At 45.6% G+C, this 27205-nt stretch overlaps 1 protein-coding gene across 30 annotated transcripts in view; it reads right to left on the bottom strand.

The window, feature by feature from the left end:
- Positions 1–1931: 1931 nt before the first annotated feature.
- Positions 1932–27205, bottom strand: part of TCF7L2 (transcription factor 7 like 2) — a 205139-nt gene continuing 179865 nt past the window's right edge. For 7 of the 30 annotated variants that reach the window (XM_055424621.2, XM_055424622.2, XM_055424630.2 and 4 more), the window contains 9 exons: positions 25911–26013; positions 23849–23935; positions 18583–18723; positions 17407–17566; positions 16905–17012; positions 11589–11637; positions 10945–10995; positions 9621–9693; positions 1933–4103 (listed from right to left, as the gene is read on the bottom strand). In XM_055424621.2, the coding sequence (XP_055280596.1) occupies positions 3683–4103; positions 9621–9693; positions 10945–10995; positions 11589–11637; positions 16905–17012; positions 17407–17566; positions 18583–18723; positions 23849–23935; positions 25911–26013 (1193 nt within the window). In that variant the 3' untranslated portion in view covers positions 1933–3682. Of the gene's footprint in view, positions 4104–8926; positions 9001–9620; positions 9694–10944; positions 10996–11584; positions 11638–16904; positions 17013–17406; positions 17567–18582; positions 18724–23848; positions 23936–25910; positions 26014–27205 lie in introns of those variants that run through there. The other 23 variants (XM_055424624.2, XM_055424632.2, XM_055424636.2 and 20 more) reach the window with 13 other exon arrangements.

The raw sequence follows: 27205 nt of genomic DNA, 5'->3' as shown, positions 1-27205 counted from the left end.
ACTTGAAAGTTTCGGGAACACATTTGGAAGCATTATGGAAAACTTCCGTTATATTGCTTCCTGCAATACAGGTGTAGAGTTGGCCAACTTCATTTATTCTTTCCAACAAACATGAATGGAACACCAGCTATGTGCCAGGTGCTCAGCCAGAACCCTAGTATAGAGTGGTGAGCACCAAAGTTCCTGTCCTCCTGAGGGGCTCTCTAGAGTAATGGGTCTCAGCTGGGTGTGAGTTTTGATCCCGAGGAGGCATTTGGCAATGTCAGAGGACATTTCTGATTGTCATGACTGCCGGGGAGTGGGGTGCTTCTGACATCTACTGGGTAGAGGCCATAGATGCTGACACCCTACAATGCATAGGACAGTCCCTTACCACAGAGAATTACCCAGCCCAAAATGTCCATGAAACTGAGTGGTGCTATTACTGGCCTAACTCGGCCAAGTCCAGTGGACACAATGGTGGGTGAGAGCATTAATGGGAAGGAAAAACAGGAAGCTGAAAGGCCACATAGAAGAGAGGCATCATCACTATCATCTACGAGGGAACTGAAGGATGAGAGCAACGAGCCTGCAGGAGCAAAGCAGACCTTCCAGGCAGACAGCAACCGCATCTTTGAAAGCAGAAGAGCAAAAATACACTTACGGGAAACTGAGTATGTGCTGGGGAGGAAGGGGTGGGGCAAACAAGGAAGTCTTCAAAAGGACCATCCCATCACTCTGTTTGGGAGAAGGACCATCTTTGTTATGCAAGGAAGTATATCTTAGTATTAAGAGCATGGGTTTGGAGTCAGGGCTGAACTTAAATCCACCACCCTACAGGCTGTGTGGTCTTGAACAAGACACACACTCTGAGTTCCTAAACCCAGTTTTAGAAAATAAAGCAGAGGGTGAGGGTAGAGGATAAACTCTACCTCAGGCGGTAGTGTTAGGAAGAAATGAGAAAATGCTCACCAATGGCTTGGCACACTGCCACAAAAAAACAGATACTGGCAAATGACACAAATGTTTTCAAAGGTTACCCTGGTCCCAGTGTGCAAAATAAAATAGGGAAGGACAACCAGAATCACTTTTTCCTGGATATACAAAACAACTGGAGACAAAAATATCAAGATTTTACAGAACAAAAACCAACTTGAGCAAAGCAGAGCTTCCAAGGAGCTTTAAAGTTCTTGATGATGATACTATGTAACTGGAAGTAACAAGGGCGGTGACAGACCACTTCTGTGTCCAGTGAAATCACATCCTTTGAAGGTGAGGTTATCCAGACAAGTGGAACTACATATGCGCCCATCTATCCAACCATTCATCCTAGCCAGCACGAGGAATGAATTCAGCGGAAACCTTGGGAAGATCTTTATTGTGGCCCTCGTTGGTGATGGCGCTGAACTTGCATGCTGGCCAGGGTGGAGTCCTGAACTTGAGTCTCAGGGATAACAAGTCCTCCCTGCAAATTTGTAATAGAAGTACCTTGATCCATTTTCTAAAAATCTTCTTGCTTAACAATCGCTCACCCTGGCATCCCTCCTTGCATGTGATTCTTACAAAGAAATAAGGATACTTTCACATCAATGATCCTTAAATGGTAATGATGTGCTTTCTTAAATTCCCTCCTGGTAAACTAAGTTTCATTAATAAGAATTAAATCATTTCTGCGTGATACTCAGAGGGCCAACTCAGATATATCGGAGTGATAGTCTTATAGCCCTAAGAGTGACATTTGCTTTCAGAAATGAACTAACCAGGTACACAACCTATGCCAAACAGGCATTAAGAATGAGCTGGGAAAATAAAAAGAGTTCAGGGACCCTTTCTGGTATCCACATCACCACCCATCACCCACACCAACCACGGGGTCTCAAGTTCCACCTTGGGAACACATTTCTCTTGCTGAAGGCAGATCTAGTTTCCCCAGAGATAAAACCCAAATTACAGAAACAAGTGACCAGCCTTTATCTGCACATACTAAGTTGCTTTTATTAATCCAGAATGGCATGCTACAGATACTGTACAGCATGAACATTTATTCATTACAAAAATGGCTTCCAAACCATTAAAAATGAAATTGGAATAAGAGCATAAAACGGAACAGTAACATCACAATTGTTAGGAAACATTCAAAGTATTCACAAAAAAATGTTATAGTTAGCATTTTAATAAACCAGAGAAAAACCGGAGACAGTTTTACAATCGCTTCATGTCAACTACAATGGCACTGAATGAACAGGTTTTAGCTTTATACAGCATTTTGTAACATCAACATGCCTAGGTTTTTTTTTTATTTTTAAAGTTTGCTACCTACTTGTATGTCATACAGGTACATAAAAGCGGCAGCTGATTTTTCCTTTAAGAGTAATCTAATATACAGAATTTTTGGCCCTTAAGGGTTTATACCTCTTCATTTAAAATGCTTTCTGGACAATCTGCTACCAAACACGTCTTGTTATAGGTGACATTAAAACTACATACAAATCTACCTATGTAACATCACAGCAAAACATGATGAACGAAAATTACAGCATCAAAAAGAGGGAGAAAGCTAAAGTCACTGAGAATTTTGGCACATAAAAAGTTTTGCACACGGTCAGTCCATGTCCTCAGGGTGCAGGGTGCTCGCCTGTGAGTTCACAGGGGAAACGGGACAATTCCCACTACTGCTGGTACAGCGTTGCTAAGATTCCCTCACTAATGTTCAAGTCTTGTTTTATATAATGGCTTTTAAAGCAACTTTTGTTAATGCTACTGATCCTTTAATGCAACTATTAATGTCCATTTGGCGGTATCTGGGTTTCATACGGCAAAAAAAAAAAAAAAAAAAGTCCAAAAGGGAAACAAAAAATATATATATACACATTTTATATATAAACTTAAAAACCTTGTACAAATGAGTTGTTATATATAAGATGCTTATGCTAAGGGGAAAAAAAACTTTATACAGTTTCAAGAAAAAGGAAAACATATTTTAAAAGGGACAACGTACAGGTTCGACGAGCAATCTCTAAAGCAATAAATACTACTGGTCCAACAGCAATGTGATTCCATTATTTGTTGAATAGCAACCCCCTCCCCCCAAAAGAACAACACCATGGAACAAGGTATATTAACACATTTTAACCCTTTGTTTCTGTACATTTAAACAATAACAAGTAACATCACAATAAAAGTTGTTTCACACAGAAAAAAAAAAAAGTAAATGGCACTGCATTCCTTGTGCCCTTATGGTTTAAAAACCAGATGTAAAATGATTGGTTCGCAAGCTCGTATTTAATACAAATAATACAGAACCAACTCCTTTTGGAGGGCTGCTTCAAAATTGCTTCTTTTTTTTTTTTTCTTTTTGTTTTTTAATCAGTCTTTTAAAACTAAGCTATCCGAACTACATAACAGTTATGTATATATATATATATTTTTAAACGCTACAAAGACTTTAAACAGCTGTTGATAAAAATTTTGGTAGAATCATGAGGTTCTTCTCTCATCTACATATTTAAAAGGAGAAATTGAAATAAGAATGGGTCAAATATTGACCAATGAACTCGATAAACATTAACTAATGTAGCCACGTGGCACAAACGTAAAAGACAACACGAAACTCGGGCAGGAGGGCGGGGCGGGGCGGGACCGAAATAAGGAAAAAGCAGAAGGGACACACTCCACGAAGCACGCGGGGCTGAGCAGGGCACAGCTATTCTAAAGACTTGGTGACGAGGGACAGCGGCTGGGGCTGCGCCCCGGCCAGCGCGCCGCGGGAATGTAAGGAAGAGGTCGCCGGCTGTGCCAGCGGGGCGGCGGGCGCGGCGGGCGGCGGCAGGGCGGCGGGCAGGTCCAGGGCCCCGTTGGCGCAGAGGCCGGGCGCCTTGCCGTGCGCGGCCTCGGCGAGCAGGAGGGCGGGCGGCGGCGGCATCATGGGCAGGTGGGCCAGGGGCTCGGGCTTCAGGGACAGCGAGAGAGGCTGGGTCTGCTCAGTCTGCGACTTGGCGTCCTGGGGAGGGGAGCCTAGCAGGTTGGGGGAGGAGGGAGGCGAGTCTAGTAAGCTTCCATCTGAAGAGGGTGGACTGAGGCAGCTGCCTTCACCTTGTATGTAGCGAACGCACTTTTTTTTTCTCCTAGAAACAGGGGAGGGAGGGGAGAGAGTTATCTGTGAATAAAGGGCAAAGGTGCCAAGGCACAGAGTTATCTGCTGCCCAGAGCCGAGAGGCCCGATGCCCCCCGGGGAGACATCGCCCGGCACCCAGAGGACGTTTAGCGTCACGCTGGGGCGCCCGGCTCAGAGCTGCAACGCCCGCTCTGGCGAATCAAGTGTGCCAGGCCGCACACCGCCCTACCTACCTGCTTCCCTGCCCCCGCTAAACGCCCCCTTCCCACTCCTGAGCAAATACAAGCGAGCAGGCCCCAGGGCGCCGCCTGCGGACCGGGACACAAAGCGGCTGCGTCCACACCGAGGAGCTCAGGGCTTGTTCGGCTCTCTGCTTTGGCTTAGCCATCCCTTCATTTCCCGTGGTAACCATCCCCCTCCCTTTCCACCACTGCTACCCCAACCCCCTCAATGGGTGTGTGTGTGTGTGTGTGTGTGTGCATGCATGTGTGTGAAAGAGAAAGACAGAGCTCCCTCCCCAGGCGCCTCATATCCATCTGAAACCCAAAATGCTGACTGTTGAGCCCACAGAGCTTAAAGGCAGCACGAGCAAGAGGCTGGAAAGGTTTTATCCCACCACCTCTACCACCACCAACCACCAACCACCAACCACCAACCACCACCACCGCCACCAGAGGCTGCTGGCGCCCAGAGAAATTTTCGGGCTTGTCTGTTAAGAACCACACCAAATCAAGAGAGGTCAGAATCAGTTGTGAAGGGGGACGTGGAGGCGGGGAGAGGGAAACAAAAAGAAAACCAAATAAACTCAAAAACAAAACAAAAATAAAAAACTAAAACCACCAAAAAACAGGTAGAAGAGGATAAACAAAGATGGGGGAGGGGGAAGAATAAGAAAAACAGAAAATGATCCAAAGGAACAAGAATAACTGGTTGTATGGCCTGCAGGTTGTGGATTAAATTATGATTCAAACTTTTTTTTTAAGATTTGGGGTCTTCCCATCCCCCACCCCATAGGGAGAAGGCTAGAAGGAGAGATGGTGAGAATGGGGATGGAGGGGCAACTTGCCCTGGTCCATATGCCAGGGCCAGTGAATAAGGGTCAGCCCGTCACAAGGAAATGACAAAGAAGAAGTGCCAGGGAGTTGCAGCATGGACTTTCTTGAATGGGGGGTGGGGTGGGGGTGGGGTTATCAGGAGTAGTGTTTAAACCAGAAAGACTAATTTTGCCCTGCGCCAAAACCAGAGTCTCCCCTCTCCATTTCCTGTTTATGTAAGAAATAGGATTGAGAATTTCAGAGCCTCTAGTGCTTATCCATCTGAGGTGGGCGAAGTCAGTTCGAGACAGAGTGTGTGACCTCACAGCTTCCCCCTAGTATTCATCCCAGTTTGATGGGATCATATGTGGTAGCACAGGTGATCCTGGCAATCAACCCCACTCATGCTATTAAAAATAATGCAGATACAGGGGATGTGCTGACCTAAGAATACAGTCCAAACCGCGGCCGATAACACTGTCTAAAAACAAGTGTGTAAGTACTGGCTGACTTCCGGTCATGGGAAAGCAACCAAGATGCTGCCCAGTTGAAGGCCACCACTGTCAGATGTCAGTGGCCTTTGAAAGGAAGTGAGTGCACTGAGTCCTTCCTTGGGTTTGTGCCCCAGAGCTGTCTGATGATGACCCTCAGTGCATGGTGTGTGGACTCAGCAAGATGGCAGGAGGGAGGGGAGGTGGGGGGGTGAAAGGGCACATGCTCAGTCCTTCCTGCCTCCCAGAGGCCAAGACCCATTGGGCCAGTGGCATCAGGGCCTGTCCATCCCTGCTCTGGGTTGGAAGGAACTCTAGGAAAGTGAGGGCAGTCTGCCTTCACCTTCCAGTTGACAAGGTTCCTTTTCCTCCTCTGGGATAGACTGAAATGGACTGTGGGTTCTGCTCCCATCCCAGAAACCCAAGATAAAATAATTAAGCCTCTGAAGAGTTTTAAACCACCTTAGCCTGCAGATCAAAACATGCTCAAAAAACTAAGATGTCCATGCATTTTAAAAATGGGAGAAGAAAGGTAGGGCCATAAGCAAAACTGAGAAAGCAAAGGGACAAATGAGAGGAAAGAGGAAAGGGACAAAGAAAGAACAGGGGGAAAAATAACAGGAAACAAGGGAATGACATCCAGCAGCGTTCCATGCTATATTAGGGCAAAGTGAAAAGATGGGAAAAGCAACTTGGTGGGCTCAAAACAGAATCTTGTTAAAATGTCCTCAAATGTCAAGTAAAATTAGAAACCCTGTGCAGGGAGCAAGGAGCCCTGATTAGCTGGGAACATTTCTGGTGCTCCCCTCCCCCCGTTCTGCCCTCCTCGTGGTATGAAGTTTCCATGTCCTGGGGATGAATGGGGGGCATTTGAACACAAGACACGAGGACTATGAATGACACGGTGACCGCTCCTTCTAAGAGGTGGCAGAGGAGATGGCAGCTGGAACCCACACATTTTGGACAGGCCAGAAAATGCCTTGCTTTGCAAATTCTTTTATTATGTTTTAAAAGCACATCTTGTATTACTGATTTAGCATCAAGCCAGAGATCCTAGCAAAGTCAAGAGGAAAAGTTGAGGAAAAAAGGGACAAGACCCATTCTCTTATCCTCCCCCACCTAGGCTCCACCTCTCATCAAGGTGTGGCCCCTGAAAAATCGGTTTTTAGCTTCTTACGGATTCGTTCTGAAAGGAAAGTAAGAGTTCTTCCTGACCCTGTTTTGGAATCACGCCCTTAAAGGAGCAGATATGTACTGCTAAAGCTTTTAGAGCGGGAAACAACCACCCCAATGAAGGAAAAATGGCCCCCGGGGAAGGACCAAGGGTGCTGAGGCAGGAAAGAGGAAAGATGGCACTGGCGGGGGTGTGGGGGGCACGGCTCAGCATCTGAGCAGCCACGCTGCACACTGACGGCTGCCCCCGAGCTGCACTGTAGAAAACCATGTTTATGAAGCAGCTCCGAAGCCTTGGGGTCGTCTGTTTTTGTTTTGCTTTCTTAAAAACGTCACGAAAATTCTTGTTTCTGAGGAGGATTCCACACTCAGGGTTTAAGTGAGGTTGGAGCTGGGTCTGAGAAGGGACTATCTAGTTAGTCAACGTTGGACATGAAAACTTTCAGCCCTCAAAATGCCAGGTCTAACTCACAGTTAACTGCTTCCAAAGCAGTAAGAGGGATTCATACACCACCACTCACCTCCTACAAATGGACAAACCAGGCAACAAACCACACTGCGAGGGACGCACAATGGTGTCGGTCGCACCTTTCTACAGAGCGTGATTAACCCTCCCTCAGGTGTGTGCCCTGTGATAAGCTAACCAGTGGTGATTCTGCAGCTAGTCGTCTTCCTACTCAGCACAGATAAAGGTCTGATACAAATTCACTGCCTATAAAGGGTCATCAGAGGTTCCATCTTCTAGGCCAGCCCTAGTGAAATCTCTAACGCCCTCCACCAGCTTGCACCATGAAACTATTTTCCGTTGCACAGACAAGGTCCCAGGACTGAGTGGCAAAACCATTTGTCACCTCCAGGGACACTGTTGTCTCACAGAATGGGTGGGGGTTCCCTATCCTGCTGGGACGAGCACCCAAGGCCCCCCGACCTCACTCAATGGGCAGAGGGTTGCCTGTGGAGGGAGGTCTCTCTCAAGGAAGACTCTTGGGCCCCAGCTCCCCTCAACGTCTGGTCAACACGAGGTGCTTCGCTGATCTCTCGTAAGGTGTTGGGGGAGGGGGAGAGAGACACAGGAGATCGGTAGGCATGCACGTGATGGAATGGACATGGGAGCTAATGTCTAAACATGGAACACACGGCAAGGGCGTGGAGGAGAGGGACACGTGACAAGGGAGGCACTACAGACAGGGCGGCGTGTTTGGGTGTTGAGATACCTACCATCATAATATTCCAAATTCAAAGACTGCTTGGATCAGAACAAAGAAACAACAAATTTAACCAAAGGTGGTCATTAAAGGAAAGGAAATGAGACAGGAACTAGCTGGTATCCCTCCACCAAGAAGGAAGTACCTATACCTTCCCTGAAATTACAGGTTGGATGGAACCTGCAGGTGGAACACAGGTGTTTAATTTGGATTCTTCTGATTCCCTTTGGAACCAGAGCTCTGTCTCTCTAAATATATGTATAGATACATATACATATATATCTTTCTTTTTTTCCATTGTGCAGGCCAGCGGCACTGCAGTACGTGACCTCTGCTTGTGGCCCTGTAGCTGGTGCATGCCGTTCAATGCCACGCTTCTTTTCAGCACTGTAAAACAATGTCAGCTAACCAAGCTCCTCTGTCCAGAGATGTGGTTTTGAAACAGAAAATAAACAAAAACACAAAACAAAACTAAAAGAAGCCTGCCCCCAGAGTCCTTCTCCAAGTGTCTAGACTCCCAAGTACACGGGAATGCTATCACTGCCAATCTGAGCTCGTTCAGACCTCGGGACACGGTGGGTCTCCCTCTGTCCTGCAGACATGCCACAGAAGCACTGACAGGGCCAGGCCGGATCCAGGATGCCGGCTTTCAGAGCAAAAGGATAAGTGCCCGTCCTCGTCTGTGAGGGCTGTGGCCTAGGTCCTACCACCAGGGATATGTTATTTTTAAGAGCAGGGGAAAGAGAAAGAGAAAAGTAGGGAGAGGACACAGCATAAAATTAGCAAGGAAATTTTGAAGAATGAGGATCATTAGTCATTGATGCCAGCGGGGAAGTAGATGGGAATGAGGTCAAAATACATTGACGCACTAAGGTACCAGAAGGACAGAATGCTTTGATTTTTCCCAAAGGCCTTGCAGTAGGGAATATACCTGCACGGTTTGCACCATAAAGTCTGTCGGTCAAGCCCGAACAGTGCCCGACACTTCTTTGGAGTATTTGCATCTGTTAGCATAAGGTAAACACAAAAAAACACAACACAATGGTGGGTCGTGCTCAGTTGGATGTAAAATCTCGGCTACAGCTGACTTGTCTTCGCTATAACCTTGGTTCTTTCTATGTGTCTGTCTTCCCTCACCAAGGACATGAAAGGACTTCTATGCGTCAAAAGAAAAAATAATAAAACGATAAAACACAAAAAGAAAAAACAACAACCAGAAACCAAAAAACGAGGAGAAAATAAAAAAATAAAAACAGAGAGAGAAGAGGAAGGGGAGAAGGTGATGTTGTTTGTTTCTACCTAGGCCAGGCTTACGATGGATGTCACTGAGCCCCCATCCCGGGCGGTCAGGAAGAAGGGGTTGGCAGGCAACACTCCCTGGGAGGGGGCGCGCTGGGTTTGCTGTCGCTGACCCAAGGAGGCACAAATGATGCTGTTTTACAGTGGCATTTTGGCTAGCAGCAGCGAGGAGGACAAGCACGTCCCTCACAGAGCAGTGTCCCGCGCCCTCCTGTCTCCTAAGATCCACACACAGAGCTACAAAGCAACAGGCCGGAGAAGGGGGGAAAGGACCGAATAGACCAGCTGCAAACCAGCACAGCGCATCTGGGAAATCTATACACACCTGCAAGGGCCGCACCAGTTATTCTGTTGATCAAGGCCAAAGCGCGCTCGGCATTTCTTAGGAGCGCTCAGGTCTGAATGAGTTCAAGAGAGAAGCGAGCAGAGGAGGAGGACATGGGAGAGGGAGAGAAGAGAAGAGAGAGAGAGAGAGGGAGGGAGAGGGAGGGAGGGGGGAAGAGAAAGATACAAATAAGAAAAAATAAAAATAAAAAAGGGAAGAAATCAATGACCTGGTTACTAATTACAAAATATTGACTTTGATTTTTAACTTTCTTTAATTAAAAAAAAAAAAGGTAAAAAAAAAAATCACATTCTTATTCAATTCGTGAAATTAGCTGTTGCAAATAAAGCTGCAGTATCCCTTCTTTGAGGACTGTCTCTCCGATTCGTTTGAACTGATAAAGGGATGTTAGCTCCTCAAGAACTAGCTTTTAAATAACGTTTTTCTTCTTTTGGTTCTGCTTTTTCTTTTTTTCCTCTCAATTTGTTTTTCTTAAAGAAGAAAATAAAGCAAAGGAGGGAATTAAGTTTGTCACATGCTCTTTTCTTCTCAGAGGACAACAGTTTAAAAAAGAAAAAAAACAAAAAACTACAAATAAAACCAGAACAAAACAAAATGAAACAGAAAGAAAGAAAAGGGGCTGTGGTACTGGGATATTGCAGCTTTTGGAGTGTTCATCTTTTCTTTAAATCTGTTTTCATTAATATTAAGAGAGGAACAGATAAAGGTCAATAGGCTGTGTGAATGAGCTGTTAGGAGTTAGTTAGAAGCTCACAGCGGCATTTAAGCAGGTACAGTCAGTGAAATGCTAGTGGATTTGCAAGTTATGAGCAGAAAAGTAAAAGAAAAAAAACGAAAATAAAAAAAAAAGCAAAGGAAAAAAATAATCATACTGCGGATACATGCTTGCGTGAGAAAACTTAGTGGGAGCGATGAAAAAATGCCATTAGATTAAGGAGGTTTATTACTGAATTCCTTCCATTTTGTTGTTGTTGGTTTTTTTTTTTTTTTTTAACCAGTCTCTTTGAAAGAAATACTGCATATTCAATTTGCACAGTTAGTTCAACTCTAAATCACTGTCATCATGGCTTAAACAACTGTTACGGGAAAAATAAATAAACAAAGCAGAAGTTAAATTAAATTCAAAACGAAAAACAACAAAAGCAAAAAAAAAAATCTACTGAAACATACGAAATCATGTAGATGGTCATTTTAAAGAATGTTCAAAGGTCATACGTGTTTTCATGTTAATAAAACTATAATGGCAAGAAAAATTAAAAAACAGTTTATCAACTATTTTAATGACTCAAAATGACATTAGCACCTGTAATCGGAGGAAGTGAAAGGCAAGGATTTAGGAAACATTCGCTGTGTTCTGAAAAAAAAGAACAAATTATACAAAGCCTTCACAATGTTTTTGTAGTTGTTTGTAAAAGCCTGGCCTTCTCAAAGGGCCCTCTGAGATTGCCTATGCAGTATTTCTAATTTCTTCTAGAGAATGACAAACCTCCTTAATTTAAATCGGGTGCAATAGACCACTGTAAAGGCATGCATCAGAACATTCAGGAACAGCCCAGTTAACATCAAACACTCGCACACACCCCCTCTGCTCCCCTAGCCCCGCTCCTCATCCTTACTCAGACACATACAAAATAAGCAGACTGTATAAATCCCCGTCTAGGCATGCCTACCGCTCTCCGCTTACAGGCTCTGCAGTTATTTAAAAACACATTCCACTAGACTTACAATGTGCTTTTCATGCAACAATGAATGTTACTAGCTTTAAAAGGGCAGTCATGAAGCAATTAATTAAAATGCATAAACAAAAAGGCTGGCTAAGATGGGTTCCCCCCGCCCCACAACGTCCTGGCCTTGAATTTCTCCTGCCTCCCCCAGACAGAAGCCTGACATAAAAGAGTGGTCCTCAGAGTACAGCTCCCTTCCTCTATCCTGCTTATTCTAACTTACCATTGGTCTCCCCGGGCTGCTTGTCCCTTTTCCTCTTCTTCTTTTTCCCCTAGATAAACAGATGAAACACAGGGCATTATTTCAGGAAACAGCTGGGAGGACAACAACGTCTGGGCTCACCTGGAGAGGAGGACGCAGGAGGGGGGACACCACCTGCCATCTCCAGCCACACCCATTCCTGAGTGTTTTCCAACCCCGGTCCCCTTTAGTCCAAGTGCCCTTCAACTGTGCTCCAGCTGGAGGAACGCATGCCCAGCGGAAGAGATGGAATCAGTGGGGCCGACAGGAAGGACTTCTTTTCCTATAGATCTGTGTCCACCCTCAAACCTGATCCAGAGCATCCATAAAAGGGGGAATGAGGCCTGGATGGGGAAAGATTTCAGAGAGGCGTGGAGAGACAGGATTGGAAGTGACCCAAGAACCAAGGGACGGATGAATGATTTTGAGATGGCCATGAGAACCCCTTGCCCCATGCAAATCTCTTACTGACGCCAAAAGCTGCTCGCTCTGAATCAAAAAATTAAGGCTTAGCAGGGGATTTTTCTTAGCACTGTAGCATGGGTCTTGATTTTAAAGTCAGAAGGGGGAAAAAACAAAGGCGAAATAAAACCAGAAACCATCTGAGCTCCTTTTCAAACTGCTGAGTGGACATCCATAAAGGAGGACATTTAGTCCTCACCATTTTCCACTTACGTAATGACTGTAATACTCCTAGTAATATGGACTTCCCTGTAGCTCAATTGGTAAAGAACCTGCCTGCGATGCAGGAGACCAGGGTTCGATCTCTGGGTTGGGAAGTTCCTCTGGAGAAGGGAATGGCAATCCACTCCAGGATTCTTGCCTGGAGAATTCCATGGACAGAGAAGCCTAGCGGGCTACAGTCTGTGGGGTCACAAAGAGTCGGCCACGACTGAGTAACCAACACACACGTAATGCTCCTAGTAATAACAGCTCCCATTTACTGAGCACACACTATGCGCCAGACATGGTCTAAGTGTGCTATGCCTGTGACCCATTTATCCTCACACAATCCTGTACAACAAGCACGAGCACCATCAGCTTGTACAGGTAAGGATGCTGAGACACAGGGGTGCTATCAGATGATGCTGTCGATGGGAACCCAGGTGATCTCGGTTCCACAGCCCTTATCCACTAGGCTATGCTGCCTTTACATTTACTGCCTTGTCTTTTGAGGAAGGCTGTTAATGGATTATGGGTCAAGCACTGCATGGAGTCATTCCCCTTCTCCACCTTACCCTCCCTGCTATCTTGCCAGTCTGCCCCCAGATGTGGATATGCAATGGGAGTGGGGATGAATTCTGCAGAAGTAACCACCTCCTTCCTTATCTGAAACTAGTTCTCCCTTAGCCTGATAGCTCTGGTCCCATCCACATGAATTAGCTGCCTGGTCTATATGAAATGTCACAAGCAAAATGTCACGTCTATTTATTTCACAATATCCAAACATCCTTTGCCTGGTGGTCGGCTTAGTTTGGGCTTCCCTAGTAGCTCAGCTGGTAAAGAATCTGTCTGCAGTGCAGAAGACCCCGGTTCAATTCCTGGGTCGGAAAGATCCACTGGAAAAAGGATAGGTTACCCACTCTAGTATTCTTGGGCTTCTCTGGTGGCTCAGCTGGTAAAGAATCTGCCTGTAATGCAGGAGACCTGGGTTTGATCCCTGAGTTGGGAAGATACCCTGGAGAAGGGAAAGGCTGCCCACTCCAGTACTCTGGCCTGGAGAATTCCATGGACCATATATATAGTCCATGGGGTTGCAAAGAGTTGGACATGACTGAGTGACTTTCACAAGTTCGCATGGTGTGTTGACATCAACTCAAGAAGAAACAAGAAAGAAAGCCATAGGCAGAAAACCTGAGAACCCACACGGCTCTGTGAGGGGGCGCCAAGGCAGGGATGCCTCAGAGTCTTAGATCTACCTGAGGGTCAAGAGTCCTACAGAAAGCCTCTCAAATCTGGGGGCCTGTGGCATCAGGGAAATCTGTCTGGGCCCTCAGTTCATTGTTTCCACTAGAAACATGTTCCGTTCCTTGGAATACAACTCTAAAGAAGAAGCAAAGAAAGGAGTTTGTGTGCTTTCTCATGAACCCTAGCAGCCCACCTTCATGTCTGTGCCTCTCCTACGTCAGAAGCAAAGCACTACCTGGCCAGCCTGGAACAGGCAGGAGGAGCTAGTTTCAGTTTATTTAGGAACCTGAAGGAAAACCTCAGCCAGGCACAGAAATGGTTCAATTCCAGGCAGTGAGCCATCCATGCAGTCAAGGGCTTCCCAGTCATCTCTGATACAGGGCTCACCCACGTTCAATCTCTTAAAATATATTCTGAAAGGCAGGTGACAACTCCTTCACCCCTGGGAAGCCATCCATGTGGGACACAAAACTGACATGTTCATGATTGAGGCAATGATCCTTTAGACTAAAGGCTTCTAGAGGGCAGGGACTGGGTTTTAACTGGAAGAGGATATGAAGGAACAAATCAACACTGCGAAGAGAATAGGAAGATGCCTTTCAAGGGAGGCGGCCACCTAGTTATCTCTTTAAATGTAACAAATGAAAGAAAAGGTCTCAAACATGGTGGTGAGGGAGGAAAAACTCACGATATGCAAATTACTGGGGATTTATCTTGTTGACTCAGTATAGAAGAGCTAGAAAGGAAGTAAGATCTATTACAATGTCAAGGGTTAAGACATCACTCTCTGACCGAAATCTTTTCTTGTGTGTTCCAGAGTGTGTACCAAGTCCAACCCCCCAAATTTGACTGTTTTACTCAATTCTATTTAGCTATGGTAGCGTATAAAGGCTTCTATCACCACTGGGCTAGAAAAGCAGGAACGTGCAAGAGGCAAAAGGATATTAGTTCAGAATTTCCAGAAGAACCTTTAGAACTTGACAACATCCAGAGTAATTTATAGAAGTTTCTATGTCGTTAGTAAAAAAAAAAAAAATGCTAAATAGTTTCCACCACAATTGAATCTCTAAACAGTTTAATTCTTGTTCCACAGACCACTTCCTGAGATGAGATAGAAGTGAATGGGAGCGGAAGGAAGAACGAAAGGAGGAACAAATGGAGGGCTGTGTGTGCTCAAGGCCACGTGCAATGAGCCTCTGATAAAGGAATCTGACAGCACTCCTTACAAGTGGCAAAGCTCCTACAGCTCCAAATCCAGACATTACCTCTAAACCTGACCTCGCAAGTGTTTTCAGGGGTTCCCCTATTATACCAAACCTCATCCCTATGTAAAACCAAGCTAAAATCATTTCAAGTGTCTTGAGAACCTTCGGAAACCTAGAAAACACTTCTTAAGAAGCCTCGAGCAATATCTTGTCTTGAGTCCAGGAAAGTCCATGGCAGTATTCTTTTGAAGCTCTCACAAAGTCAGCCTATACCTTTGTGGAGATATCACCCTATACAACTCCAGGAGGTACCATGCCCACAGACCACAGTGTGAATGGCACACCCTAAAGTTGTGCAGTGCACGCCCTGCACAGCTGTACATGAAGGCTCTCATCTGACCCAAAATGTCTACTGGGGATAGGATACCTAGAGAGTCGCTGAATTCCTCTCTGTGATACCATTCTAGATTCCTCAAAGAATTGGGTCTGTAGCAGGGAGAAGCTGGAGATGAACTCTAAGAACTTCTGACCCGAAACCAGGAGAGCAGCTGTCCTGAAATGAGATGGCTCTATGTGTGGGGAGCTGCAGGGCCTGCCCACTGCTGGCAGTCTCCACCTCGAGGTCAGGTGGGGGTGAACAGCAAGCCTGTGGGAGAGCATTAGCTTTCTTATCCTCATCCTTTCAGCTCCAGAAGAAAGGCTCCTCAACCGCACACATGCTGAGGACGAATGGAAAGGTCCCAAGCAGTTAAGAGCCTGTGCCTGACCGTCTGTGAGTGACAGGGGCTCTGAGAGGAGCCAGTGTGTCATCGAGAAGTACAAGGACTGACTCTGTTTCGACTCCCCAGGAGGAGGATGCTCCACCGCTGAGTGAAGTGCGTGGGACCGACGAGGGGACACGGGCGTCTCGGTCCTCCCCGTCCACGTGGCAGAGCAGAGAAGCACGCGTGTGTGCAAAGGTAGGAGGCTACAGAGTGATGACCCTTGGAACAGCGGGGCAGCGGAAGCAGGAAACAGTCTTTGCCCAGGACCCACACATTCAACACAGGTGTCCTGTGCTTCCTGGATAAGTTCTGAGTGAGCTCTGGTTCAACTCAATCGCCACAATACTGTGCTGACAGTGAGCTCACAAACAGCGGTACCTGAATGGATCTCAACTCACATACACAGACAGGTGAAGGCCAGAGGAGCACCAGGTCAGGGAGCACAGACGGTAGGAGAACCATCCATGGCTCAGTACCATCAACAAGAAACAGGAGATGCCTGCAGCCAGCATTAAGACGGGTTCCGTTTGCCCCCGAGGAGTGGATGGTAAAAATCACTTCACGAAACTAAATGCCATGTAATGAAGGATGAGGCAAAAAAAGAGACATTTCATACATGAGAGAGGAGAATGAGCCCAGAACTTGAGTTCCTGGGCCAAAAAACAGACTAAGAAAGAATGCTGAGGGGTGACAGAAGAGACCAGTTTATGGGAGGAGGAGAGTCCAGAGTGTCACAATCACTGTGATTAGCAAAGACAACAACCCCCACAGTGTTTTCTAAAACTCAGGAGAGCGAATTAGGCAAACCCCAGAGCCAACAAAAAGCTGACGGACACACACATCACCCAACACACACACCTCCCTTGTGTCACTTCATCCATTCTGCCAAAAGATGGCCTCTACTGCCTACTTACTTTCAGAGATGTTCCCATCATGCCTCTCTCAAGATGCACTAGGCTTCCAACTTCTACTGTACCACATCCTAAACCAATGGTTTCATTTTTCCCTCTTAAGGGTGGAGGCCCTGCTAGAACAGCTGCAAAGAAGTAAATGCCCTCCTTCCAGCTGGCATCACTACTGAGAAACACATAGGCCTCACTGGGTGTATTCTAGAGCCATGTCTCTTCAAAGATGTGGGTAAGAAGGTGTGAACAGCCCTAACCTGGCCCCACAGGTCCCCTGAGCTGGAACACCAGCCCCCTTCCTCCTCCTTGAAGAACTATCCCATGTTGATAGAGCCCTACAGGAGGCTAAGACAGAATCCTCCAATCTGGTGCTGAGGTAAGGTGCTAACAGCCATAACTGGGCAGACTGAGTGGTACTGAAGCCCAATTCAGATTGGCAGGTTACATTTCTTTTGTCCAGATGGACATCCACCACATCTTTATAGTCTCTAGTCCCGAGAAAAAGGAGCCACCTACATAGTTATCCCGTGCAGACCAGCCGGGGTACAGCTGCATGTGAAGCTGTCGCTCCTTCCGGGCCAGCTCATAGTACTTTGCTTGCTCTTCTCTGGACAGCGCGTGCCACTGGAGGGGACAGGGTGACGGGAGAGAGAGACACACAGGAACGTCACAAGCCACACTGTGGCCGGGGGACGGACAGTGCTTCCGTCGCAAACGGTGTCATCTGCAGATGCCTACAGTCTGCAGGGGCCTGGCACGAACAGGAGGGCCCAGACCAAACCTGACTTGTCATCTATGATGTTCAAGTCTTTGCTCTTTGCAGGTGGGGAAGACCAGGGTGTGGCTGTTGTGAACATCATTCGAAGGCAGTTACTGCTTCCAACTCCAGAAAGACCATAGAAGGAGTCAGAGTATGGCTGAAGGGAAAGGACGCTCCAAACCAGTGGGGACAGGGACATGTCACCCCACCCACCATGTCCTATTCTGGCCCTCTTCTCCCATCAGGCACACCACTTACCCTCCGGCCCAGGATCTGGTTGATGGCTGCGCTTTCTTTCAACGTGCACTCGGCTACAACCTTTGCTCTCATTTCCTTCATATACAACATGAATGCATTAAGAGGTTTCTTTATATGGGGCTTCTTCTTTTCTTCTTCCTTTTTGGAGTCCTGATGCTTTCTGGATAGGGACAAAACAGACAGACGCAACCCGATGAACAATCTCGAGGTCAGCTTTCTCCACAGCAGAAAGCCCACCCCCTTGCCTGCTCAACGCCCTAAGTGATTCAGAAGGAGAAGCACACTTCTACTTTGGGTCTTCGCCATCCTGGGAAATGGAACAAAAACAGCCTGGGGGGTGGGGGGATGAGGGAGATTTTGTCATCACTTCCTCAAGGTTTCAGTTCAGTTCAGTCACTCAGTCGTGTCCGACTCTTTGCGACCCCATAAACTGCAGCACGCCAGGTCTCCCTGTCCATCACCAACTCCTGAAGTTTACCCAAACTCATGTCCATTGAGTCGGTGATGCCATCCAACCATCTCATCCTCTGTCGTCCCCTTCTCCTCCTGCCCTTCATCTTTCCCAGCATCAGGGTCTTTTCAAATGACTCAGCTCTTCGCATGAGGTGGCCAAAGTATTGGAGTTTCAGCTTCAACAGCAGTCCTTCCAATGAACACCCAGGACTGATCTCCCTTAGGATGGACTGGTTGGATCTCCTTGCAGTCCAAGGGACTCTCAAGGTTTACAAACACAAAATTTTCCCCAGCCAGAGGGAAAAGCACACTGTGACCGTTTCCATCTCAGCCAGTATCTCTTGCGGGATCAGGGACAGTAGGTGTGTGCGCTCAGTCGTGTCCGACTCTTTGTGAGGCTATGGACTGTAGCCCACCAGGCTTCTCTGTCAGTGGGATTTCCCAGGCAAGAATACTGGACAGGGTTGCCATTCTCTCCTCCAGGGAACCTTTTCAACCCAGGGGTCGAACCTGAGTCTCCTGTGTCTCCTACGTTGGCAGGTGGAAGTGGTTGCAAATCCCAGTCCTTCCAAGGACACAAAGAGAGAGTTGTGTTCTCCCCCAACAGTGGGCACGTGCCTCCCTCTCTGAAAGGCAGGTACTTACTGGAGTCTGACCAACCTTGGGCAGGGCCACCACCCAGGCACCACGGGCTAAACACACTGTAAGAAGAGGGCCACTTACGCGCTGTGGAGTGAACCGACGTCACTCTGAGAGGATTCCTGTTTGACTGTTGGCGTGACTATGGCCGGGTGGGGGATGCCGGTCGTGTGTAGAGTGTGATGTGGTGGGACCATATGGGGCGGGAACCTAGAAGACAGAAAGCTGTGTAAATCGTCAGAATCAAAATGAATGAATGGGGAGGGATGTGTACACACAATTTAAAAAGAAAAAGAGCACGTGACACTCACATGAAAGCAACCCAAGGCATATGAAACCTGTCAGCATTAATTAGTGATAAATTAAACATAATGATTCTCGCAATGTCATTAAAGCCAATCTTCCCCTTCATTATTGCTACTGACACGAGACATTATGATTGCTAACATCTTCAGCAAAAGACAAGTTCAGCCGGTATACTTGGGCAACAAAGTAGGCTTGGGCTACTTGCTGGAGATCACAAGTCCACTGGTTTGGGAGGACGTTATTAGTGGCATCTAAGACTGTTTCTTACGTCCTAATCAGCACTAGAATGAAAGATGAAATCTTTTGTTGCATATTGACAGCTAAATAAAATATTAACGCAGCTGAAGTATACACACATTTTTTGACAACGCCACGCATGCCTCATTAGGCCTCATTCTATTGATGGGAATACAATAAAATTTTTATTTCTCTTTTGCTGCTGTGGTCCCATCGTTTTGACAGTAATGGGAGAGAGTGAGGCAGAAGGATGGGGGGAATCCAAATCACTGCCATCTGGTTCCCAACATACGTCACGGATGTTTTAAATAACTTTGTATCAGAGATGGTCCCAAAAGAGCATTTTACACAGACAACCCCCCTGAGTGAAGTTTTGAATTCTGGGATTTGTATATCCTTTCTCACTCTAAAATTCTAGGGTTCCTAAATTACTTTTACTTAAAATACTGCCTATGCATTAGAAGACCTTATAAAGGATGATCAGAATTATTAACAAAGAAAAGAATAGTCTGTGTTTTCCCTCTAATACTGTTTAGTTTCAGGCATGTTATTTTGGACATGGTTTAAGCCATAAATTGGCATTTCTCAACCATGCAAACTAGTTAGGACATTCAGAGCTAATTTTAAAATGCTCTTGGTTCATTTCCAAACTGACAACGGGACGCAACCTATAACTCTCGTCTTTTCTGATATGCTTGGGAGTCACAATTTGTTCTCAGTTAGAAGAACCACCCTCTTAAAGGAATGTACATTACTGTAGAGAAAAGTGGAATGAGGGATTACAAGGGGCAATTCTCCCAAAGAAAACAAAAAAGGGCAGCCCCCAGGTTCCGCCCTGACAAGATCAGGCAAGTTTAGGTGAAGGGGGAACCCAGATCAAACAACTGCTGCTTTCAGCATAAATCTAAACCATGACCACCCCACGTACCAACCAGGGAAGGACCACCTGCTCTTTAGGAAGTCAATTCTGCTGGTCACTGGAGGTGCTAATGAGACTTTATTGTGACAGCTAGTTCACAAGGATCCTGTACTTATTTACAAGGTTCTTTCCCTATGTGGACTGGAAATCTAAGTAGTTTTCATTTTACCAAAAGAATGCAGCAAATCTTCATGAGAAGAAAGATGAAAAATTAAAGTCCTAACTGACTCTGCACAGATCAACAGAGAAACTACCAATAAATAATGCAGATTTTTGAAGCGGGCCCAAAATCACAGTGGACATTTGACTTAGAATTTCTACCCTGATGTGGCTTTCTCCCATAGCTGCCTTAACAAATTTACCAAAGTTTGGTCACAATAGCATGATTTTTTAAATAAGAGTCATGCGAGTTCTTTTAGGGTGTCAAGAAAAAGAGAAAAAAAAAAAGAAAAACCCTGAGAGAGATACAGAGAAAAAAAAAAAAAAGTAACTTCCATCCCCATCCCCTCTCCCCCAACAAAAAATAAAGAACAAAGCTTGGGAGGTACTTGGGCTCCCAAGTTACACCCTGTTCCTTCCCAGAGTTTGAAGGCCTTTGAGAAAACGTAAGTTAAGAGTATGTGTTGTTTGAAGCCCTTGGGTGAAGCGGTGGGTGGAGCAGCAGCTTTTACTGTGAATTTTAAAGGCTTGACATTCCTCAAATACATATGTTCCTTTCCTGCTGAATGAGAATATGTGTACAGACAGAGAGAAGCGGGAGAGATAAAAAACACTCTGCGTGCACGTAGGTGTGTGTGTGTGTGTGTATACACCAAACACCACAGTGAAACGCCAGAATCTGAGTACATTCTGGGGTGGGGAAGCATTTCCAGTGCAGCCATGGAGACCAAATACTTCCAAGTTCACATACCTACACACATATTGATATACCTGAGAAATGTATGGCAGAGGAAGGGACTCGTGTGTGTGTGTGTCTGTGTGTATGGGCTATACACATACTTTCATGTAAGAAATTCCTTTTTGCAGACAACTATTTCATGCAATGCAATAAACACCCTAAAAATTCTAAGCAGCTCATTATATCCCCCCGTCTGCTTTCATGGCTCCAAGCCAGAATATAATGATGAACCTTAACTTGTTAAGGACAACTAATTTTTGTTTCTGGCTGTCTCAGGGGCTTCTGCCTTCCCCACTCGCGCTTCCCTTCACTGTTGACACGTTTCTGTTAACTGGATGTCATCTGCCGGCCTTGATTTTATGCACAAGCAGTGGGATGCATTTTTCTGTGCAACAAGCCTGCTTTGAGCTGCATTAGGTTTGTCATTATTCTCTCATTTCCCCCCTTGCACTTGTAACATTTCATCTCTTCCTGCCTTATTTTTTGTGAGCCACGGTGCACCCACATTATGGTTTATACATGATCTCGCTCCCTTTGAAGCCGGCAGATTTCAGAGCCCGCTCTCGTCAGGAGAAGAGCCTTGCGCCAATTTAGCAGGCTGAGGGCCCGGAGCTCCAACATCTCAATCTAAAGGGGGTCACAGGGTGGCACAAGTGAGTGTCAGCAAGAGCTGTTTAATTGCCAATCTAGGCTTCTCCATGGTGTTTAAAGTATAATGACCCATCACTTAATTCTGAGAAGCCCTGGCCCCGCTGCTGAAGAGAATGAATATCAAAGGGTGTTCTGGAACAGGGCAAGCTGCCTACATTCCCTATAACTGCCATAAGTATAATAGACCCATACTTCTGTCACCCCATTACCACAATAATGTATTTAATTTGCTGTATACGCTTTTTAACTAGCTACCTTTCATAAGGCCTACCTGGGGAATCGGCCGCCTCCCCCCTGCACCTTGAGCCCCCTAACCTTCCCTCCCACCGTTCCTTTCCTCTCCTCCACCCCCTGCCCACCTAGAAATCATCGGCTAACCTCCTAATGATAATTCAATCGATAAGCTTAACCTCAATCCCCATCCTACGATTACCGCACCGCTTTTAACCTCTGGAATGCACCGAAGAAACAAACACGAAAAACAAGCCGGTGCGTTGGAGGAATGCTGGTTCAGAGGAGGCTGAGCCGAGGATCCGAAGGTGCTCAGAAGCAGTTCTCCTCCCGGGAGACTCCCTATTCGTTCCCAGGCTTTTCGAGGTTGTGGTGACAGTATTTAATGAGAATAACCTCCCTCTTCTTGCTAGAGGAGAGGACACACAAGCATTTTCCCGCCTAACCGATACTGGTGTGGATTTAGAAACTGACATGATATACCACACGTGAGAAACAGATCTTTACGGCTGCACGATACCCTTGGCACGATGGCAAACATTAGAGATGCTACAATTTATGCTTCTTTGTGAGTGCGGTTCTTACTCCTTCCTCCACCAAAATCGCTGTTTTGTAAGTAGGAAAAGAGGCATCGTGGCCCATCTCTCCAACCCTTCCTCTGGTCTAGGGTCCTCATGCTGGCTACAGAGGTTGGGGAAGGAGGTTGGGAGATGGCATCCCTGCCATGTAAATACATGCTAATTTAATTAGGTGCCATCCTCAAAATGGATTTGTTGTTGCAGCCCATCAGGAAAGTCTAAACCTCCACCGATTTAATTAACTTGACTGAAAATCAGATGAACAGAAAATAAAACTATCATTAGGAGCAATCAGTGACTACTTAAACATACCGCAGCCAACCAGTTTGTAAATAAACTAGCAGTCACCGAAAAATCAGCCAGAATTAATTAGAAAGGGGGGAAAGGAGAACACGGGGATTAGAAAGATCGAGGTACACACAAGTGGGTATATGTGTATATGTGTTGTATATACATTTATATGCTTAAAGACATGTGAATGGATACAAAGTGAAGTCACTCAGTCGTGTCCGACTCTTTGCAACCCCATGGACTGTAGCCTACCAGGCTTCTCCGTCCATGGGATTTTCCAGGCAAGAATACCAGAGTGGGTTGCCATTTCCTTCTCCAGGGGATCTTCCCGACCCAGGGATCGAACCCAGGTCTCCCGCAATGCAAGCAGAAGCTTTACCCTCTGAGTCACCAGGGAGGATTTTTTTTTAAACTTCAAAAAATTTAGAGCCGCACAGGCCAACATGGTCTCCATCAGCCACATATGGCTACTGTGTACTTGAAATGTGTCCAGGCCAAATTGAAAAGCATTGTAAGTGTGAAATACACATCAGATTCCAAAACTAAGTACACAAAAAGTTAAGAACTCATTAATAGCTGCTTTACAGTGATAAAGTGTCAGAATGATATTTTGACTAATTAGGTTGAATAAAATCAATCACTAAAAATAATTTTGTCTGAGTTTTCTTTTCTCTTCTTTTAAAAAATATGGCTACTAGAAAACTTAAAATTCCCTTTGTATATTCCCCTCATATAAGGCTCACCTTCCATTTCTACTGGACACTGATACTTTAGACAGAGACGTCTTTGGGTAGGGGAGGAGGTGGGCGGGAGGGGAATGCTCTTTTTCCTTTATGCTTAAGAGCCTGGAGCTTTGAAAAGACCAATAACCCTCCCTCAAATTCTTCTTTGTATATACAATAATAAACTTACCTATACCCTTTCCTTTCTTCCCTGGTTTAGGGCAACAGAGAATTAACACTTTAAAAAGTTCCCCATGTCCTAATTATTTCTTCCTGCCTTCTTAAGTTCTTAAAACTACTGACTCAGAAATTCAACCTTAAAATTCTGGTATCACCTACCTGAGAAGTTCAGAGCAATTTTTTCAGTGCATTCTAGGAGAAAAGCCTAACACTCTATGGGTCTTACACCCTTAGACCTACACGTGGCAGACACGCCCGGATGGTCTGGGAGCATCCAGAGAACTTTCTGAAAAGTGACTCATGGCTTCAGTTGAAGGTGCTGGGTCTTGGAACTCACCTGGACATGGAAGCGTTGACAGTCAGAGCTGTGGGGTAGGGGTGACGGAATCCTCCTGTCGTGATGGGGTACACTGGCTGACCTTGCCTACAAAGAGCGGGGTTCATGGTAAGAATGTGCAAATGGGGGCAGGGGGTGGGGAAAAAGAAAAGAAGAAAAAGGAAAAGTTCTCTCTGCACAGTAAGCTTTATTCTCATTTGATCAGAACAAAAATCTTGGGGATTGTACAGGAAGGATCAAAGGGAAGAAACACAGAACAATTTGAATGCCATAAATCTGATAGGAATGGCTAATTAAATTTTATAACCTTTGCTTATGTCAATAGAGACCCTCTCCCCAAGCTGAAACTAGGTGTTTTGTTGTAATAATTAAAGGCGAAGTCTCGCCTGCTTTAATGGAGCCATCACACTAATTGAGGGCTACACATCCAAAGGAAAACAATAATGAATGTAAATTTATACCAAAATAAAGTACAGTGAATCAAAGGACTTCAGTTGCGCTTTGGGCCTCTTTCAGTATTTAGATCGCGGTGAGAAAACATTAAATTAACAGAGCTTAATTTGTAGCCTTTTGTCAAATTAACAAGTGTTGACAAGAGTTACCGGGGGGAGAATCCCCAAGAAGAATTGTGGGTAACCAATAGACAATCACACCTCATTACAATAATTAAAAAATACAGCAACATGCAAAATAGCATCCTCATGAAAGACAAACAACTTTTCCTGACAGAGGGTTGTCTGAGTTGGCTATTCCTTTTTATCTAGCCTTCAAATATCTCCCCATCAGCTGAACGGGGCAACTGATGACTGAGGACTAGTGGAGGCACGGCCCCACCCACTGAAGAAGCAGAAATAGGACACACACTCCCACCCACATCTACCCTTCCTAACAAAATTCAGGAGCAAAAAATGAACTGAAACTACACCTGGGGGTGGTATTTAGTACAACTACTGTGCAATACAAGTCTTTTTTCTTTTTTTCCTTTTAAAAAAAAGAAATTGTAGAATATGCTGAGCTGGAGAAATCAAGGTGGAACTGGGGAACCACTTCGAAACTGTATCTTCTTTAAGGTCACGAAAGGCTAACTTCCCCAAGACCCAAAGTTGAGAGTTTTTCCAGGATTTATTCCTGATAGGATTCAACAAATTGTCCTGTGTTTTTTAAATAGTAGAGATCACCGATAAACATGGAGGAAGATATATACAAAAGCACGCCATCATAAAATACGTATTAGACGCATGCACACAAACAGAAACACAGTATGCTTATACATTAAAGGACTTTCTGCTCTGACTTTAAAATACATGTTAAAGTTGTCTAGAAAAGGTTAGTGGGTGGTGCTATAAAAGCAAGACTAGGTGATAGGAAGACAAACTGTAAAAGGCAGTTTGATGATGTGGAGCGCTACCAGGACCTAGGGCTGACACTCAGAAAGGCCCCGTACCCTGCAGTGAGGATTCCCACCGCCCCACACTCCCTCCCCTCAGAGTTTGGTGAGCCATTTAACATGCAAAGACTCTCAGAGAGAGATGCTGGTTGGAGAACATGGAACTTCTCAACAGACACAAATTTCCACTGTGGCTGTCAATCTTGGGAATGATGGCTGGGGTGGGGAGGTGGGGTTGTGACCCTCCCACTCCCGAATTTCAAAACTAACCCACTCCTCTGCTGCCACAGTCCAGTGACAGGACTCCAGTTTGGGCTGCCACCTCTCTTGTGATAGGCTTCACAGGAGAGAGGTCCTCAGAGTTTTCTGCAATTCCCTAAGTACCTTAAGGGGATCTATGTTCACAGAGAAGAACCTAGAGCCTTTGGTGACCATGGATTCAGAATGCTGAATATCAATAGCTTTTCTCTTATAGCATCCATCTGAATGGCTATTGACTTGCCTGCTTTTCCACTGGGCAGATCAGCAAGCATCTTCCCCACGACTCCCCACCCACAGCCCTCCCTTCCCTCTCCTGTCTTCTAAACATACACACACACACATGCACGCACAGAATAAATAATAAGCATGCCCATGTAAGAAACAAAAAGGAAATTAAAAAATGGAACTCCTTACTGTGGTACTAACCATCCTAGCGGATGGGGGATTTGTCCTACGGTGCCAGGTGACAGTGGGTAGTACGGAGATATATCTGGAGGGTGCGGAGGCCGTGGGATTCCTGGAGGAAGAAGCCACAGTTCAGGTGCAAGAGAAAGAGAGAAGGGACGAGAAACCATCCAGTGATGGGAACAAGGAGAGGCTAAGAGAGACATCGCCTCTGTAATCCTAGCAGGAGCTGTTTTCCATGAGTCTGATCCTAAGACTTGTTGGTAACTTTCACCTCATTATCCCTCTGCACCAGCTTGAAAAATTCATCTTCTTCTAGATGGGTCATACACTGGCTAAACACATACAGACTTAGAAAATGCCGGCTTGGATATTTCTGCCTCATGGGATCGGCGTGATTATTTGAATTGGGGAAAAAAAAAATCTAAAGGGGTTGGCACATAGTAGGGGATCAAGTAATATTAGGTCCCTTTGTCCTCACAACTTGTCCTTTTCTTCTAATTCTAATGACTTACCTGCATGAGAGTTACTCCTCTGGTTTCTAACAAACTTTTTGAGTCATGGCTTTTAGAAAGGTTACTTCTCTCTAAAAAAGAAATCAACTTCTAAAAATTAATATCTAAAAAAGTTGTGCTAAGTCGCTTCAATCGTGTCTGACTTTGCGACCCTGTGGACTGTAGCCCACCAGGCTCCTGTCTGTGGGACTTTTCAGGCAAGTGGGAAGTCCAGGGTGGGTTGCCATTTCCTCCTCCAGGGGATCTTCTCAACCCAGGGATCAAACCAGTGTCTCTTACATCTCCTGCATTGGCAGGCGGGTTCTTTACCACTGCTTAAATCTGTCGAACTCTGCCTTGAAGATAAGCTGTAGGAGAAACTCAACCAATGCCTTGACACCGTATCTAAGGAAGAATCTGAACTGACCAGACCAGGAGATGCTGGAGGCCTGGTACACTTGGCTCTAGAACCTGGCTTTCTAGAGGACGGAGCCGACCGCGGAGTGGGTACTGCGGGGCCATGGGGCTGAGGAGTGAGTTCTGAAGGTCCATGCACCACATACCCATTAGTTCCATAGGCACATATCCTGCAATTGAGAAATCCTTGGTTTCTTAGAAATCAAGAGGGCTGGGAACAATTCAGGCCCAGAGCAGCAGACCTACACCACTCAAATGGAAAGCAAAACGAACAATTCCTCAGAATTAAAACAGGACTGAAGGGAATGAGCTGTGTGTTCGCAGATGAAAACTATTTCATTTTTTAAAAATTCGTTCAGGAAGCTTTTAATCTGTAAATTAAGCCTCCCTGGG

Source organism: Moschus berezovskii, chromosome 12, assembly GCF_049115385.1.
Source record: "Moschus berezovskii isolate FMDL1 chromosome 12, NW_MosBer_1.0, whole genome shotgun sequence".
NCBI lineage: Eukaryota > Metazoa > Chordata > Mammalia > Artiodactyla > Moschidae > Moschus > Moschus berezovskii.
Note: the sequence above shows the minus strand (reverse complement) of the source record. Positions and strands in the feature narration are given on the sequence as shown.